The sequence below is a fragment of the Leucoraja erinacea genome, chromosome 15 (assembly GCF_028641065.1).
Source record: "Leucoraja erinacea ecotype New England chromosome 15, Leri_hhj_1, whole genome shotgun sequence".
In the NCBI taxonomy this organism is placed as follows: Eukaryota; Metazoa; Chordata; class Chondrichthyes; order Rajiformes; family Rajidae; genus Leucoraja; species Leucoraja erinaceus.
In genome coordinates, this window is record NC_073391.1 from 36,568,054 (window position 1) to 36,584,066 (window position 16,013).

General features: G+C 45.1%; 1 protein-coding gene across 1 annotated transcript in view; it reads left to right on the forward strand.

The window, feature by feature from the left end:
• Window positions 1-16,013, forward strand: part of LOC129704214 (catenin alpha-3-like) — a 959,161-nt gene that overhangs the window by 497,987 nt on the left and 445,161 nt on the right. Inside the window, exon 8 of the mRNA XM_055647177.1 lies at window positions 4,496-4,576. Within this exon, the coding sequence (XP_055503152.1) occupies window positions 4,496-4,576 (81 nt within the window). The remainder of the gene's footprint in view (window positions 1-4,495; window positions 4,577-16,013) is intronic.

Consider the following 16,013-nt stretch of genomic DNA (forward strand, 5'->3'; position numbering starts at 1 on the left):
AGCAGCTCTACTGCCATGGACACAGTTCCCACATGACAGAAAAAGCCTGCAGCCCTACAGCAGCTGGAAAATCCATTCCCAAACATTTGAGCGTATGTACGAGATGTACACAAATTGGAGGGCCTGGGGAGGGCCTGTATTTTCTTTGAAGGCTGCCAGTGTGCTTAAGCGGGAACTCACATTCATGTTGCTGTTTCTTGATCATGGTGTTTTACAGCTGATGAAATTCTGCTCCTTTTGAAATTTAGTTATTAGTAAATAAAAATAAAACACCAGCCAATCTGGACATGGCCCGCTTCCAGAAAAGTTTAGTTTAGAGATACAGCGCAGAAACGGGCCCTTCGGCCCACCGAGTCTGCACTGGCCAGCGATCCCCGCACATTAACACTACCCTACACGCACTAGGGACAATTTATTTTTAACATTTAAACCAAGGCTAACCTAACTTGTATTAACCTACAAACCTGTAGGCCTTTGGCGTGTGGGAGGAATTCAAAGATCAACCGGCGTAAGTCACAAGGAGAAGGTGCAAACAGACAAGCACCCATAGTCAGGATCGAACATGTGTCTCTGGCGATGTAAGCTAGTAGCTCTACTGCTACGCCAGTGTGCCTCCCTGTTTGATGCACAACATCAAAGTTGTGATCCTGGCTGTGTGACGTTGATTGAGGGGGTAGGCATTGCCCACCGTGATGTACCAGGATAACTCCCATGTTTAGATAGTCATAGAAAGACACAGCATGGAATGGGGCCTTTATTCCTCCGAGTCCATGTCAACCATCAGGCACTCTACCTTTATGCAAATCCTACACTAAACACATTTATTCTCCCCGTATCCTCCCTCCCAACCTGATTTCTACCTCTCACCTAAATACAAGGGACAGTTTACTGCACCCATCCTGTCGTAGGGATGACCTGCAAACTCCACAGTGGCAGTACTGGAGGTGAGGACTGAACTCTTTAGTGCTGCAGGGTAGCAGCCCTATGTTTAGCACCCCTGCACTGCCGTTTAACATAACAGATGCCATGGGATATTTTACAATCATCTGAGAGAGAAGCCATCCCTTCCAAAAGCAGCATCTAGTCCAGTGTCACACCCCTCAGCACTGCACTGGAGGGTCAGTGAGTTTGTATTTGGAATGAAGCTTGAAGTCGACAAAGCTCGGACCCAGTCATTGAGCTACAGCTCCTCTCAGGCTTTAGTATGAAAATTTAACCAATGTTATATTCCACCATAAGTGTTTGTCACTCACTGCCTGTGGTAAATATAGGGTAATATATTATGGTACATCTTGTATATTTTTTATTTATTATTTAACAGGTAGGCAGTGATGCTACTGCAGCCCAAATGACCATTGTTGAGTGTTTTGTGTCTGAACATATATCCTTGAATTTTTGGAAAGAAATTTCAAATGAATGGGGAAAACATTTGCTAAATGCTGTTTATTATTTGTCCTTGAGAATGTGAGTGAAACTGGCAAGGCATTTTCTATTCTACGTCCTTGGTTACCCTGGAGGCAGTGAGTCAATTTCAGATTGCGGAATGGGTTTAATGGTGGGGACCTGTTAGGTCATCAATTTTGGATCGGAGGTAGAAACATCAGGCGGTGTGCTGAGTTGAGAGACAAAAGGTACAGTGGAGAAGCAAAGAGGTTTGAATGTTCCTGGAAACAAATCACAAAAGTTAGAGAACAAATTCAAAACATTGTCAGAAAGGTGAATGAAATACAGAGTTTTACCATGAATGGGGTTAAAATGAAGAAAGTGAGAAAATAATTCTACAGGCTAGACTCGGCTTACAACCCAACAGTTGATTTCTCTAATTTCATGTAACTCCTGCATCTCCCTCCTCACCTCTCTCCCTTCCTCTCCCACCCCAGTCATCCTACCAGTTCCACTGTTCACATCCTTGTATCCCTTTTGTTATCACACCTTCCCACCCATCCTGAGGTCGCCTGTTGCCGGTCCTGATATGTTCCGGCATTTTCTCACCTCCGGTTTATCCCCCCCCCCCCCTTCTACTTTCAGCCTGAAGAAGAGTTCCGACCCGAAACGTCCCATATTTTTCTTCTCCAGAGATGTTGCCTGACCCGCTGAGTTACTCCACCATTTTGTGGCTATCTCTGTCTCCGGTGCTATGTTCAGTCCTATAGAGACCAGGTTAGACCCTGTCACAAACGTTGAATTCCACAGGCCTGCTACAGTGAAATGCCAGGCAGCCGTGGTCGGGCCTGCATACAATCACAGCCTATAAGCTGAAATTGAGGGCAATCCTTGTCAACCAAGCATACAGTATCTACTGAATGAACTCAATTCCTCTATTACTCATTTTGAACATGCAAACAAAGTTCCACCTGAGCACATCTCCCCATCGCATTTGGCTCTGTCCCATACATTTCGGTGGCAAAAATCAGATCTGTGTACATGGCATGGATGAAGTCTCTGGATGAATTCTGAACTGATGCACTAATCAAATCCTATTAAATCTTTTCCCTTTTACCTTGAACCTATGTCCTCTGGCCCTCGATTCCCCTACTCTGGGCAAGAGATTCTGTGCATCTACCCGATTTATTCCTCTCATGATCTTATACACCTCCATAGGATCACCCCTCATCCTCCTGCGCTCCAAGGAATAGAGCCCCAGCCTACTCAACCTCTCCCTATAGCTCAGACCCTCTAGTCCTGGCAACATCCTCATAAATCTTCTCTGAACCCTTTCAAGCTTGACAATATCTTTCCTATAACACGGTGCCCAGAACTGAACACAGTGACTGAAAGGAGGCAAGATCCGAGTTCACTCAATGGTCACCACAACCACTGATATCTTTCCAAAGCAGGAGACTTCTCATGCGTGGAAACATCCTGCTGTCGTACTGTGTGGGACTGGAATCTTGTTGGGTGATGGTTTTTGCTCTTTCTTACTTGTCTCTTTCTAATAAGATACACTGGGAGGCCATTCGGATCCATGCTGGCCCCCACCAGTCCAACTTCCCCTCACTGATCTGACTGGACTTTGATACTCATCAAAGCTGCTTGCATGTTGTGACAGCGCCTCCTCATTCAATGTAGCGCTCCGATCCCCGTCACCAGCAGACGGGCCAGGAGAGGCCAACAATCAGCACCAGGAACGGCGCCTGGCCACTGGAAAACTGCAGCGCGCTGGACAGAGCTCCAGGCTGAACTGAGGCCACAGGCAAAGGAGCAACAGCTGTGCCCAGTTAGTTGTTATTGGACTGGCCCACCTGAAGCTCGACAACCTCCTCCTTAAAAACCTAGGTAATTCCAGCCAGAGGAGGAAAAGGGAAGAGGAAGAAAGTTTAAGAAAGGGGAAGAACGATAGAAACATAGAAAGTAGGTGCCGGAGTAGGCCATTCGGCCCATTGAGCCAGCACCACCATTTAATATGATCATGGCTGATCATCCAGAATCAGTGCCCCGTTCCTGCTTTCTCCCCATATCTCTTGATGCCATTAGCCCTAAGAGATAAATATAACTCTCTCTTGAAAACATCCAGTGAATTGGCCTCCATTGCCTTCTGTGGCAGAGAATTCCACAGATTCACAACCCTCTGGCTGAAAACGTTTTTCCTCAAGAAAGAAGAGAGAGAGAGAAGAGAGAGAAAGAGGGGCACCACCCAAACAGCTTTGCAGGCTTGGAGGAAGACTAAGTCACCAGGACAAGCCCAAGACAGCCACCTCCCACTTATCAAGGCCAAAACTGAGAGCATGACAAGTCCGTGAATGCCAGAGTCCCGTCCTGGATTGAGCCGCCAGGACAAGCCCAAGGCAGCCATTGCCTCCGTTGAGGGCACGACTCAGTTGCTGGGACAATGCCAAGATGAACAGCGCTCCTCCTATGCACACTGACGACAAACGACTGCGTCCCCATGCGGACTCAGACCTTCTCGACACTATTATCATTCACTATAAATGAAGCTTATCACGTGAGTTTACCTTACTGTGGGTGCCAGTGTCATTGTCAACCCAGCATCATCCCTGGCCCCACAATGTCCAGAGTTTATCAGACGATTTGGTTGGAGATTTACAATTTAACAATTGAGTCTTTGGTACTGCACTGCAGGCCCAGTGCTGCAACATTTAATAATGTCTTCCTGAGCCTTTACTCCACTTTTGGCTCCGACTTGAGTCAGGATAAAAGATCCATCTATTGAGTGACTGACTCTATCCCAGGCACAACATAAATCCAAAGTGATGTATCACCCGCTGAGAGTGCAAACTAAATGGAGTGTTTTCATAAGAAAACAAATGTTTCATGTGGTTCTGCCTCCCGAGATTTCACAGTCCAAACACAGCTTTTGCCAGTAACATCACTGTGATATTTTGCAGTAAAATAGCTCTGGTTGTACTGGTAGAGTACACCGTATCATCTAAATCTGAAGGTCAATTTAATATACGCTTCAATTCTCTATTGAGTCCTGGCTTACTTTTGATTATGCTATGTTACAATACAAAATCAAATTTTCTTTTATTTTCAGGCTGGTTATAAAGAACGAAGTGATGCTGTGAACTCTGCCATTGAAAACATGTGCGAGAAGACGAGGCAACTTCGCAGACAGGTACCCTAACACCTACAACCTCAATGTGATTGATAGTGTAAGGTCCTTAAAAGCATTGATGTACAGAGGGATCTTACGGTCTAAGTCCATTGCACCTTGAAAGTTGCAATGGAAGTAGATAAAGTTGTAAAGAAGACTTATGATTGCTTGCCGTCATTTGTCAGGTTTCCGTGCGGTTCCCGGAGGTTGCAGGTGGTTGCCGGAGGTTGCAGGTAGTGGAAAGCAGGTAGGGAGACTGAAAAAAAAAAACCTCCGGGAACCGCACGGAAACCTTGGGTGGAGCGCAAACTCTCCCGAGGTTTCCGTTCAGGATTCCTAAGTGGGACAGGGGCATTAGAATCCGGAAGTCATGTCACAACCTTATAGGACTTATGTTTGGCCACATTTTGAGTAATGTGTGCAGTTCTGGTCACCTCATTACAGGAAGGATATGGAGGTTTTATAGGATGCACAAGAGATTTACCAGAATGCTGCCTAGATTAGAAGTGGGTATTAGCTATAAGCAGTGGTTGGAAAAACATGGTTTGTTTTCTCTGGAACATTGGTGATAGAGGCGACACCTGAAAGAGAGACATACAATTATGAGAGGCATAGGTACGATAGACTATCAGATCCTTTTTCCCATGTCCCTTATTGAGATGGATTAAAAGCTGACGAAGGGTCCCAAGCCAAAACGTCCTCTGTCTCCACAGATGCTGCCTGTGTCACTGAACTACTCCAGTAGTTTTCCACTAGGAGATTGCCTGGAATGGAGAACTTCAGTTAGGGGAGAGATTAGATCAGCTGGTTTTATTTTCCCTGGAATGAAGGAGGCTGAAGGGTGACCTGATAGAATAAGATCATGAGAGGTAAGGATAAGGTGGATAGTCAAAATATTTTTCCATGATAAGGTTATCAAAAATAAGGGAGCATAGGCATTGGATGAGAGGAAGGAGTTTTAAAGGAGACTTGAGGGGCATGTTTTTCACACAGAGAGAGGTGGTTATATGGAACTCGCTGCCAGAGAAGGTGGTGGCATCAGAAACAATTATTATGTTTACGGAGCATTTTGACAAACACAAGCGGGCAAGGCATAGAAGGAATATGGAGGAAGGAACAGCAGATGCTGGTTTACGCTGAAGGTAGACACAAAATGCTGGAGTAACTCAGTGGGACAGGCAGCATCTCTGGAGAGTAGAGATGGGTGATGTTTCAGTTCGAGACCCTTCATCAGAAGTATACGGCCCAATTACAGGGAAATATGATCAGTGAAAATGGGCAAAAAGCTCAGTCTGGGCATGCTGGGGCAAGGTGTCCATTTCTGTGCTGCTTGAGTTTGAATCCATTGTCCCATTTATATAATTAAGTGCCTTATTTATTTTAACATTCATTCCGAGGATCTGGCAATGTGGGTTTTTCAAAGTAATAGTGAAGCACTTGCTCATTACGTCTCTGAAGAGGGCAGCTAATAGGGGTCACATGTAGGGCAGTCCGCAAAGAGTGGTAAGTTTATTTGAGACCTTAAGAGCTGCAGCTTTGTCACAATCCAATAATTCTATGGCAGCCTTTTGTGGTATCGTCATTTAATTTACCAGTTAGTTATTAAAAAGATGAATTACATTTTTTCAAGAATTGAACTCTGGTTCAGGCTTCTGAAATAGAATCAACCAAAATAAGATGCCATGCATGCTGGAAGCCTGAAGATGCTGGAAAATACTCAGCAAGGCCGATTTCAATAGTCGAAAATTTTGGGGTTTAATTTTAGTTTTAGAGATACAGCACGGAAACAGGCCCTTCGGCCCACCGAGTCCGCGCCGACCAGCAATCCCCGCGCATTAACACTATTCTACACACACTAGGGACAATTGACACTTATACCAAGCCAATTAACCTACAAACTTGTACATCTTTGGAGTGTGGGAAGAAACCGAAGATCTTGGAGAAAACCATCGCGGTCACGGGGAGAACGTACAAACTCCATGAAGACAGCGTCTGTGGTCGGGATCGAACCCGGGTCCCCGCCGCTGCTTGCGCTGTAATGCAGCAACTCCACCACTGCGTGTAGTGGGGTGAATGTACTTTCATCAGAACTTTAAGAAGTTGGAAATAAACAGGTTTTAGTCAAGTCTGGATTATTACTCAAGCATTACACCTGCAGTGCATTATATTGTACTCAGCATGAACAATTCTAAACATCGTATTCACTCAGCCGACAGTTCACCCACGTTATATTCGCTGTGTCGAATGGAAGGCATTTTCAGTCACATAACACCTGTAACTAACTTTCCGTGTAAGCAATGATTACTTTGTCAAACCTTCAGTGTACAAGAGTGCATGCCTACATTGTTAGTGAACAAAACGGGTATTTTAATTGTCTTGTTGATACAATTATTTCAACAGGTGCTAACTTGATATGCCTCGTCATGCAGATCTGACTGTCAAATGAAAATCTCAAAATCCCATACTTGATTGTGATGGTATTATATGATAGATTGAAAGATAAAAGGTCCTTAAATTGTGGGAGGATTCAGCAGATTTATTTTCCAATGTAGATCTGGACACTTGAAGTAGATATGATGCCTTCTATTGTGATCTCTTGCATTCTCAGTCAAAAGTTGATTAAGAAGAATTTGTTTATGTCCTGACAGCATGGAGTGATTATCACTCCATTTTCTCAGTGAAGCAAGAGTTCCAAGTGTGAACTAATGTTTGTGTGAATGTTTTTTTCCAACACACTTGGAAGGTTTTTATAATACACTAGGCCAAGTGGGACCCGTTGGGCCCCATTCCCCCAACGCAATATTCCACCACTCACCTGTTCCCCCAACGCAATATTCCACCACTCACCCATAGCCCCCAACTGTGCAGGCGTGACTCAGTTCCCCTCATCCCCAGCACTCCCTCCACCTCCTCTTTACCCTCCCACTTCTTTTCCCTCTCCTCCTCCCCTCTCCACTACCTGCCTCACCTCTCCTTTCCCCTACCCTCAGTCACTCCCTCCATAACCCCTTCCTACCCCCCTCCTCTCCCTCCATCTCTCTGCTCCCCCACTTCTCACCTCTCCCCATCCCACTCCCCCACTAAACACAAGATATGTAAGAAAGGATGAGAATTAATTGACATCTATGATATCAGCCAAATTAACTATTAGATGTCAGCATGTATTTTTTCTCTCTGAAGATCAATAACAGAGTATAGTGATGTATTCCACTAATTAGCAGCCCTGCTTTTCTTGACGGGATTCTGCAATAGGGCATACAAGTGATGAAGAACTCCTGTGTTTGCATGTGGTATAAATACAGTTCATACAGAAATCCTCTCCCTGCTTTTGAGAGCACAAGTAAGAGAGTGTGTGGTTGGGGGGGGGGTAATAATTTGCAGGTTAGTCACCAAAAATCAGAGTACATCATGGAATATAGGGTGCCGTTCCTCCAGTTTGTATGTTGCCTCACTGTAAAATTGGAGGAGGCCCAGGACAGATAGGTCAATATGGGAATGGGCAGGGGAGTTAAAATGGTCAGCACCAGGAAATCCACACAGAGGCGGCACAGTGGCACAGCCTAGAATTGTTGCATTACAGCAGCAGAGACCCAGATTCGAACCTCACTATCCATGCTGTCTGTATGGAGTGCGTACATTCTCCCAGTGACCCGAGTGTTTTCTCTGGGTGTTCCAGTTTCCTCCCACACTCCAAAGACTTACAGGTTTGTAGGTTAATTAGCTTCAGTAAAATCTGTAAATTGTCCCTAATGTATAGTGTACAGGGTGATCGCTGGTTGGCATGGACTTGGTGGGCCGAAGGGGCTCTTTCTGTGCTGTATTTCTAAAGTAAAATCCGGCAGCCTTGGCGGACTGAGTGCGAGCGTTCGGCAAAATGGTTGCTTAATCCACACTTGGTCCCGCCAATGGAAAGGAGGCCACATTCGGGATGTTAAATGCAGTAGTTGAGGTTGGAGTTTAATCTAGTTTGCCCAGGTATATATGTAAGGCCAAGTTGAAAGGTCAGACGGTCGTGGGACAGTGGAAGAGAGGAAAATATATCTTGTTTGCACTGTCAAATATTAACAAGTAATCCTTTATATTTGCCTTAAGTGTAGAGTTTAGAGAAAGCGATGAAGTGTATGTCTAATTAACCACCATTGTCTAATTATATCTCCGATAGAGGCTTAAGAAAGAAGAGTATTAAAGTATGCAGGGACTGATCACTTCAGTGGGATTAGAGTCTTGTGTTTTTGTTTATTTCACTTCTCCCTTTCTGAGGGATTACAACTAGGACATTGAGATTGAGATGTTTCCATTAAAAAAGTTAATTCAAAGATTCATAATGTTACCTCGATTGCAAAATTATTATTCTTCCAAAAATGAACAATACAAATTTTGAAAAATGTTTTTGTTTTATTTGTGGTCATTGAAGGCAAAGTAAAATGTTTATGTTCTAACATGTTGGAAGAATAGAAACAATGTAATTGGGAATATGAATAAATGTGGTGTTGTGAATGACAAGTGGATTGCAGCTCATTCTATACCAAGGAGGCTGTTCTGAGTTACAGAGGAGACATTAGTTTACCTGCAATTATATTTTTCCCTCTTAAGGTAACAACGTTCAATTGATATTTAATTATCAGCCTGAAATCAAGTAGCGTTATAATTTCAATGTTCCCATTCATAGGGCTAGAATGTAGAGAGTAGAACAATGCACCACAGGAACAGTGGCATGGTGGTAGAGCTACTGGCTCAGAGACCCGGGTTCAATCCTGACCAGGGGTGCTTGTCTGTACGGAGTTTACAGTACGTTCTCCCTGTGACCTACATGAGTTTTCTCCAAGATCTTTGGTTTCTTCCCACACTCCAAAGATGTACAGGTTTGTAGGTTAATTGGCTTGTTATAAATGTAAAAATACTTGTCCCAATTGTGTGTCGAGTTGTGGTAATGTGAGGGGATCGCTGGTTGGTGCGATCTCAGTGGGCCGTGTTATATCTCTAAACTAAGCTAAACTAAATTAAATAGGCTCTTCAGCCCATAATGTCTTGTGTGGACTATGATGCATAATTTGTGCCTCTTCTATCCTATCCTAGAGTCTACATCCCTATATTTCCTCCCAGTTTATGGGACTATCTAAATACCTCTAAAACAACACTATTGTATCTGCTTCAAGCACTTCTCCTGGCAGCACATTTCAGCACCTACTACTTTCCATGTATAAAAACTTGCCTCACAAATCTCCTTTTATACTTTCCCCCTCTCAACTTAAATCTATGCCCTCGAGTATATAACATTTCCACCCTGGGAGAAATACTTTGACAGATTACGCTATCTATGTGTCTCATAATTTTATAAGCCGACATTAGGTCACCCATCTGCTTCGCTTGTTTCAGAGAAAACAATTCAAGTTTGTCAAACCTCTCCCTATAGCCAATACAGTCTAATCCAAGCAACATCCACCCTCTGCGCCCTCTCCAAAGCCCCCACATCCTTCATGTAATGGGGTGCCCAGAACTGCGCATAATACTACAAATGTGACCTGACAAAGGTGACTCATGTACATCGGCGAGACCAAGCGCAGGCTCGGCGATCGCATCGCTGAACACCTCCGCTCAGTCCGCCTTAAACTACCTGATCTCCCAGTTGCTGAGCACTTTAACTCCCCTCCCATTCCTATCTGACCTTTCTGTCAGAGGGCCCCCTCCCTTGTCAGAGTGAGGCCCAACGCAAATTGGACGAACACCTCATATTTCGCTCGGGTAACTTACACCCCAGCGGTATGAACATTGAATTATCTAATTTCAAATAGCCCTTGCTTTCTCTTTCTCTCCATCCCCTTCCCCTTCCCAGTTCTCCCACTAGTCTTACTGTCAACGACTACATTCTATCTCTGCCCTGCCCACTACCCTGACATCAGTCTGAAGAAAGGTCTCAACCCGAAACATCGCCCATTCCTTCTCTCCAGAGATGATGCCTATCCCGCTGAGTTACCCCAGCATTTTGAGTCTATCTGTGACCTGACAAAGTTTTATAAAGCTGTAACATGGGTTCCCAGTTTTTCTACTCAATGCCCCAGTTTATTAACAACAAGACTAGGTTGTTAAATATTTGGGATGGGTATATTAGTCCAAGGGAAATATTGGAGATCCAACAATGAAAATAGAAATAGTGGAGTTATACGACGGGTCAGTTGATTTAAAGTTCCAGCCTAATACTTACTGATAAAGGCAGAAAAGAAATAATCAGGTAAGTAGAGAAACCAAGAGAGTTCAGTGGATCTGACAAAGCCAGAATAAAGAGCTGGGAATAATGCTGGATTAGCCCAGCTCGCAAGACATTCAAGTCTAATTTCCCTCCACAGATGCTGCCTGACCCAGTAAGTTCCTCTGGCACTTTGTTTGTCCAAAAGACATTTGGATGGCATGGTTGCACAGCGGTGGTGTTGCTGCCTTACAACGCCAGAGAACTGGGTTCCATCCTGACTACGGGCGCTGTGTGTACGGGGTTTGTACGTTCTCCCCGTGACTGCATGGGTTTTCCCCCGGATGCCCCGGTTTCCTCACACACTCTAAAGACGTACAGGTTCGTAGGTTAATTGGCTTCAGGAAAATTTGTCCCTCGTGTGTAGGATCGTGCTAGTGTCCGGGGGTTTGAGTTGCTAATAGCTCTGGATACACCACAGCTCACAAGATCATTACTCAGCGGCCATCCAATCCAAGTGTTTTGTTGGCTGCCTGTAAGCTTCCCAGAGTGCCCACTAGGGGGCCTCTGGGTTATCCATTCATCCAGTTGCTTCAGAATTTCCCAGTTCACTTCTATACGTCTGCTGTCTTAGGGGAGTGGGAGAGCGAGGAGTGAAGTGGGAGGAGTGAGGGTGGGTGAGAGCAAGAATGCAAGAGAACTGTTGTGAAGTGAGAGAGAGGATGAAATGCCAAAACACTCAGTGAGAGATGGAAATGGAGGATGACAGAGAATCAATAAGAGTCGAAAAAGAGAACAGAGGAAGCATGTTTACAGATTATTAGGATTCGCTGACCAGGGAGAAATTGCAGAGATATGCTTTGGTGAACTGCTTGTCAATCCCTTTTTAAAATATCCTTCATCCCAGTTTCTGTGGATAGAGCGAATGTTGTTCGTGGAAAATGACAAATTGAGGAGCTTTTTCAAAGGACGAAAAACTAGTTGCTGGAGCAACTTAGTGATTCAGACAGCATCTGTGAGGGGAAATGGATACTCGAGGTTTTTGGTTGAGATCCTTTTCTCTTTAATACCCCACCTAGGGCAGATCACCATGTTTAAAAAGATGAGGATAAGGAGTGGAGCAGGAGCTAACACATGGCGACGGAAGTTATAAGGTCATGTGATGGGAGTAGAATTAGGCCATTCAGCCCATCAAGTCCACTCTGCCATTCAATCATGGCTGATCTATCTCTCCTTCCTAACTCCATTCTCCTGACTTCTCCCCATAACCTCTGACACCCGTACTAATCAAGAATCTATCTATCTCTGCCTTTAAAATATCCACTGACTTTGCCTCCACAGCCTTCCATGTCAAAGAATTCCACAGATTCACCACCCTCTGACTAAAGTGAATCTGGGTGAGAACTTGGCTGGAGGGCTGGAGAGCTGTAGAAATTACAGAGGAGGAGCAGTGAGAGAGGGTCTGAATGAACTCCTATCAAAGAGAGGAGAAGAACTTCTTAAAAGTGGGAATACCTCTGCAGCTTTGAGGTACCTGTATTAGGTAGAGCTACTACTGCCTTACAGCACCAGAGATCTGGGTTTGATCCTGACCTTGGGTGCTGCCTGAGTGGAGTTTGCATGTTTTCCCTGTGACCGTGTGGGTTTTCTCCGGGTGCCCCTGTTTGCTGCCACATTCAAAGATATGTGGGTTTGAAGATTAATTGGCCTCTGTAAAATTTCCCCTCGCGTATCGAGAATCGATGAGAAAATGGGATAGTATAAAAATCATGTGAATGGATAATTAGTGGTCGGCGTGGGCTCGGTGGGCTTAAGGTCGCGTTTCCAAACCGTATCTCTAAACTAAACCTTGAAGAGACTTTGCTGTGCAGTAAACTGGAGACACAGGAGACTGAAGGCCCTGGAATTTGGAGCATAAACCGAGATGCTGGAGAAACCCGGCGAATCAAGCCGCAGCTGTGGAGAACAATGGGAAGACAACATCTAGGGCTGAGAGTTTTCACCACAACTGAAAGAGAGAGGGAGATAGCCAGTTGCAAGGAGGGGTGGGGGAAGGGAACTCTTTAATGGGCCTGTCCCACGTAGATGATTTTTCAGCGGACTGCCAGCGACTGTCAAGTTGCCAGCAGTCAAATGAATAGCCGCCAACTGTCAGAGTGGAACTCACACACACAAACACATAGCTACCTTCACCAGCCCGTGTGAATTGGTTCTGAGAACTACTGCTTACCTTTTATTTTTCCAATGAGCCTATGAAATTCACCGGTCAACACCGGCTACAACCTACGAGAACCTCCGAGAACCATCGACCTCCTGGCAACCCAATTAGGAACTCCTGGCGACCCACCTGCAGCTCGAGAATTCTCGCTACTTTCCATGGCGGCTTCATTCTACTCGCCGCTAATTTTTCAACATGTTGAAAAATTTGCGGCGACCATAATGAGGCCGCGACTAGTTCCCAGAATGCGGGAACTCCTCACAACCATGAAGGCAACACCCTGACAACTACCCACGAACATGTGGCGACCATCTGGCGACTGCATAGTCTCCTGCAGTCGCATAAAAAGTCGTCTAAGTGGGACGGGCCCATAAGTGAATCCTTCCAGCCTCTGCTCCAGTGCAATGTTCTTATCTGGTGTAAGTGAGAGTGCTGCACTTATCCACAGGGATACTGGCACTGTCTGAAGAGGGGAATGCAGGAACGTTAGAGCCTTGTGCCTAGCCTCTCTGCTGAGCCTGGAGAAAATCGGCCATTTAAATGCATTCCACCATATTCAACACTGACAATAAAATAAAAAGTACAGCACGGAAGTAGGACATTGCACCCACTATGGCATAGTCATAGAGAGATACACCATGGAAACAGGCCCTTTGGCACACTGAGTCAACAACTGAGTTACACCAATGCTACATTAATCTCATTGTTTATTTCATATGTTACAGGAGCAGATTTAGGCCTTCCGGCCCATCAATTTAGGCCTTCCGCCATTCAATCATTGCTGATCTATCTTTCCCTCAACCCCATTCTCCTGCCTTCTCCTCATAACCCCTGGTACCGTACTAATCGAGAATCTATCAATCTCCACCTTAAAGATATCCATGGACTTGGCCTCCTAGACTCTCCCACTAGTGGTAACATCCTCTCCATATCCACTCCATCCAGGCATTTCACTATTTGCACCACATTCCCCCCCCCCCCCCCCCCCCCCCCCCCCCCAGATTCCTCCACACATTTACACACACTGGGGGCAACTCATAGCAGTGAATTAACCCATTCACATTTGGGATGTAGGAAATAGTGGACTTCCTAGCAGAGACTCACGTGGACACAGGCGGAACATGCACGCCCCACAAACTCAGCATCCGAGGTTAGGATTGAACCCAGGGCTGTGGGCCAAATGCTCCTGGGTGCGCCATTGTGCCACCCTGTTCCTGAGCAATACATCTGTTAAAAACAAAGTGCCAGATTAACTTGTTTAGTAAGGGTGCAGGGGTTATGGGAAGAGGGCGGGAGAATGGGGTTGAGAGGGAACGATTGATCAGCCACAATCAAATGGAGGAGTAGACTTGATGGGCCGAATGGCCTGATTCTCCTCCTAGCACTCATGAACTCAGCGGGTCAGGCAGCATCACCGGAGAACACGAATAGACGATGTTTTGGGTCGGGACCCTTCTTCAGACTATCCATGTTCTCCAGAGGTGCTGCCTGATCCGATGAGTTACTCCAGCACTATGTGTCCCTTTGTGTAAAACAGCATCTGCAGTTCCTTCCCACACCCTTCTTTAGTCTGATGGAGGTGGCTGGTAGAAAGAGCTGAGGGTACAGGATGGGGCAAGTGCTGTTAAGTGTTCAGGTTCAAACTAAGTTGATGAGGCGGTAAGTGACTAATTTCCCTCACGTCTAACTGGTTGTGCGTTTGTAAGCCAGTAGGCAGCCCAATTCCTTATCCACCCAGCCAGTGAACAAACTAACCTGAGTTACAGCTGCTGCAGACGCCAAGAGGTGGTCCTTCCAGAGGTGCAGACGTGGACAGCGTTTGTTATGCTTGCCCAGTTTTACACCTGGTGCTTTGTTAAGGCACTGATTATTATTCTGGAACACTTAGTTCGAACCTGAACACTAATTTACAGCTGAAATTGTAAGCTCATTAGATAATTTAATTGTAGCGTAACAGGATAATTTATGCAAATGTGTGAAATTAGACAGCAATCTGCATTAAAGTTCAGTTCCGCGCTAACAATCCATAAAACAATGGCGTAAGTGGTGTTTTTTGAAAAATATTATTATCAAGATAAGAGCAATGGTGGAATTGAACTCCCTTATCTGATCTGAAATGTGCTCTGTTTCTCTGTATTTTCCAAAATGCCCATTGTTCAAACAGCTAATTTAAATCAACTGCTGGCCTGTGGACACAGTGGAAAGGACTGAAAACTTTGGAAAGCAATAGAAATCTCCAGGACATCTATTTCCTCCCAATCTTACTGGCCTGTTTTCTGGAAGTTACAGTGGTTTCATTGTGCCTGATGTCGGAGCACATCTTTCACTTGCCCACTTTTCACACCAGATGTAAAACTGTGCGACCAAAACAAATGCCGCCTGCGGGTGAAAGTGTACATCAGTTGTTGAATTCTTCAACTGCTAGCACGTGAAGATTGATGTTTAGCCCCTTGATTGCACCAAACCGAGGCCTCAGTTCTCTCTCGGGATCCTAATGCCGAGTTAGATGAAAGCTGAAGGTTGTGTGGATAACACCCACAATGTGCGTATGCTCGTTAAAGAGAAACCAGCAAAGTTTTACTCATTTGCAACCACTTCCGTTTATGATCCTCAAGCATATATGTTACATTAGACGCTGTACTCTATTCTGTGCTAATGTCAGACCAGTGAAAAAGTCATACAGCTCAGAAATAGGCCCATCGGCCTACTAAGTCTCTATAGAACATCAACCCCCAGTTACACTAATGCAACACGAGTCCTATTTTTTATTATCTATAATTTTTTACCCATGTACTGCGGCAATTTTGCAGGTGCAGGCAGCTGGATGCACAATTAGTCGCTACTGTGAAGTTGAGGTGTACAGTGGCACAGCTAACACAGCTATCCAACAGAGTCATAGAACTTTTCCGTTCAACGATCAAGCCCTGCGACTGAATTTGTCCATGTTGACCAAACTGAGCAAGTCCCATTTGTCGGCGCTTGGCCCGTATCCCTTCAAAACGTTGCCATCCATCTACGCGACCAGGTGTCTTTTAAATGTCATAATTGTACCTGCC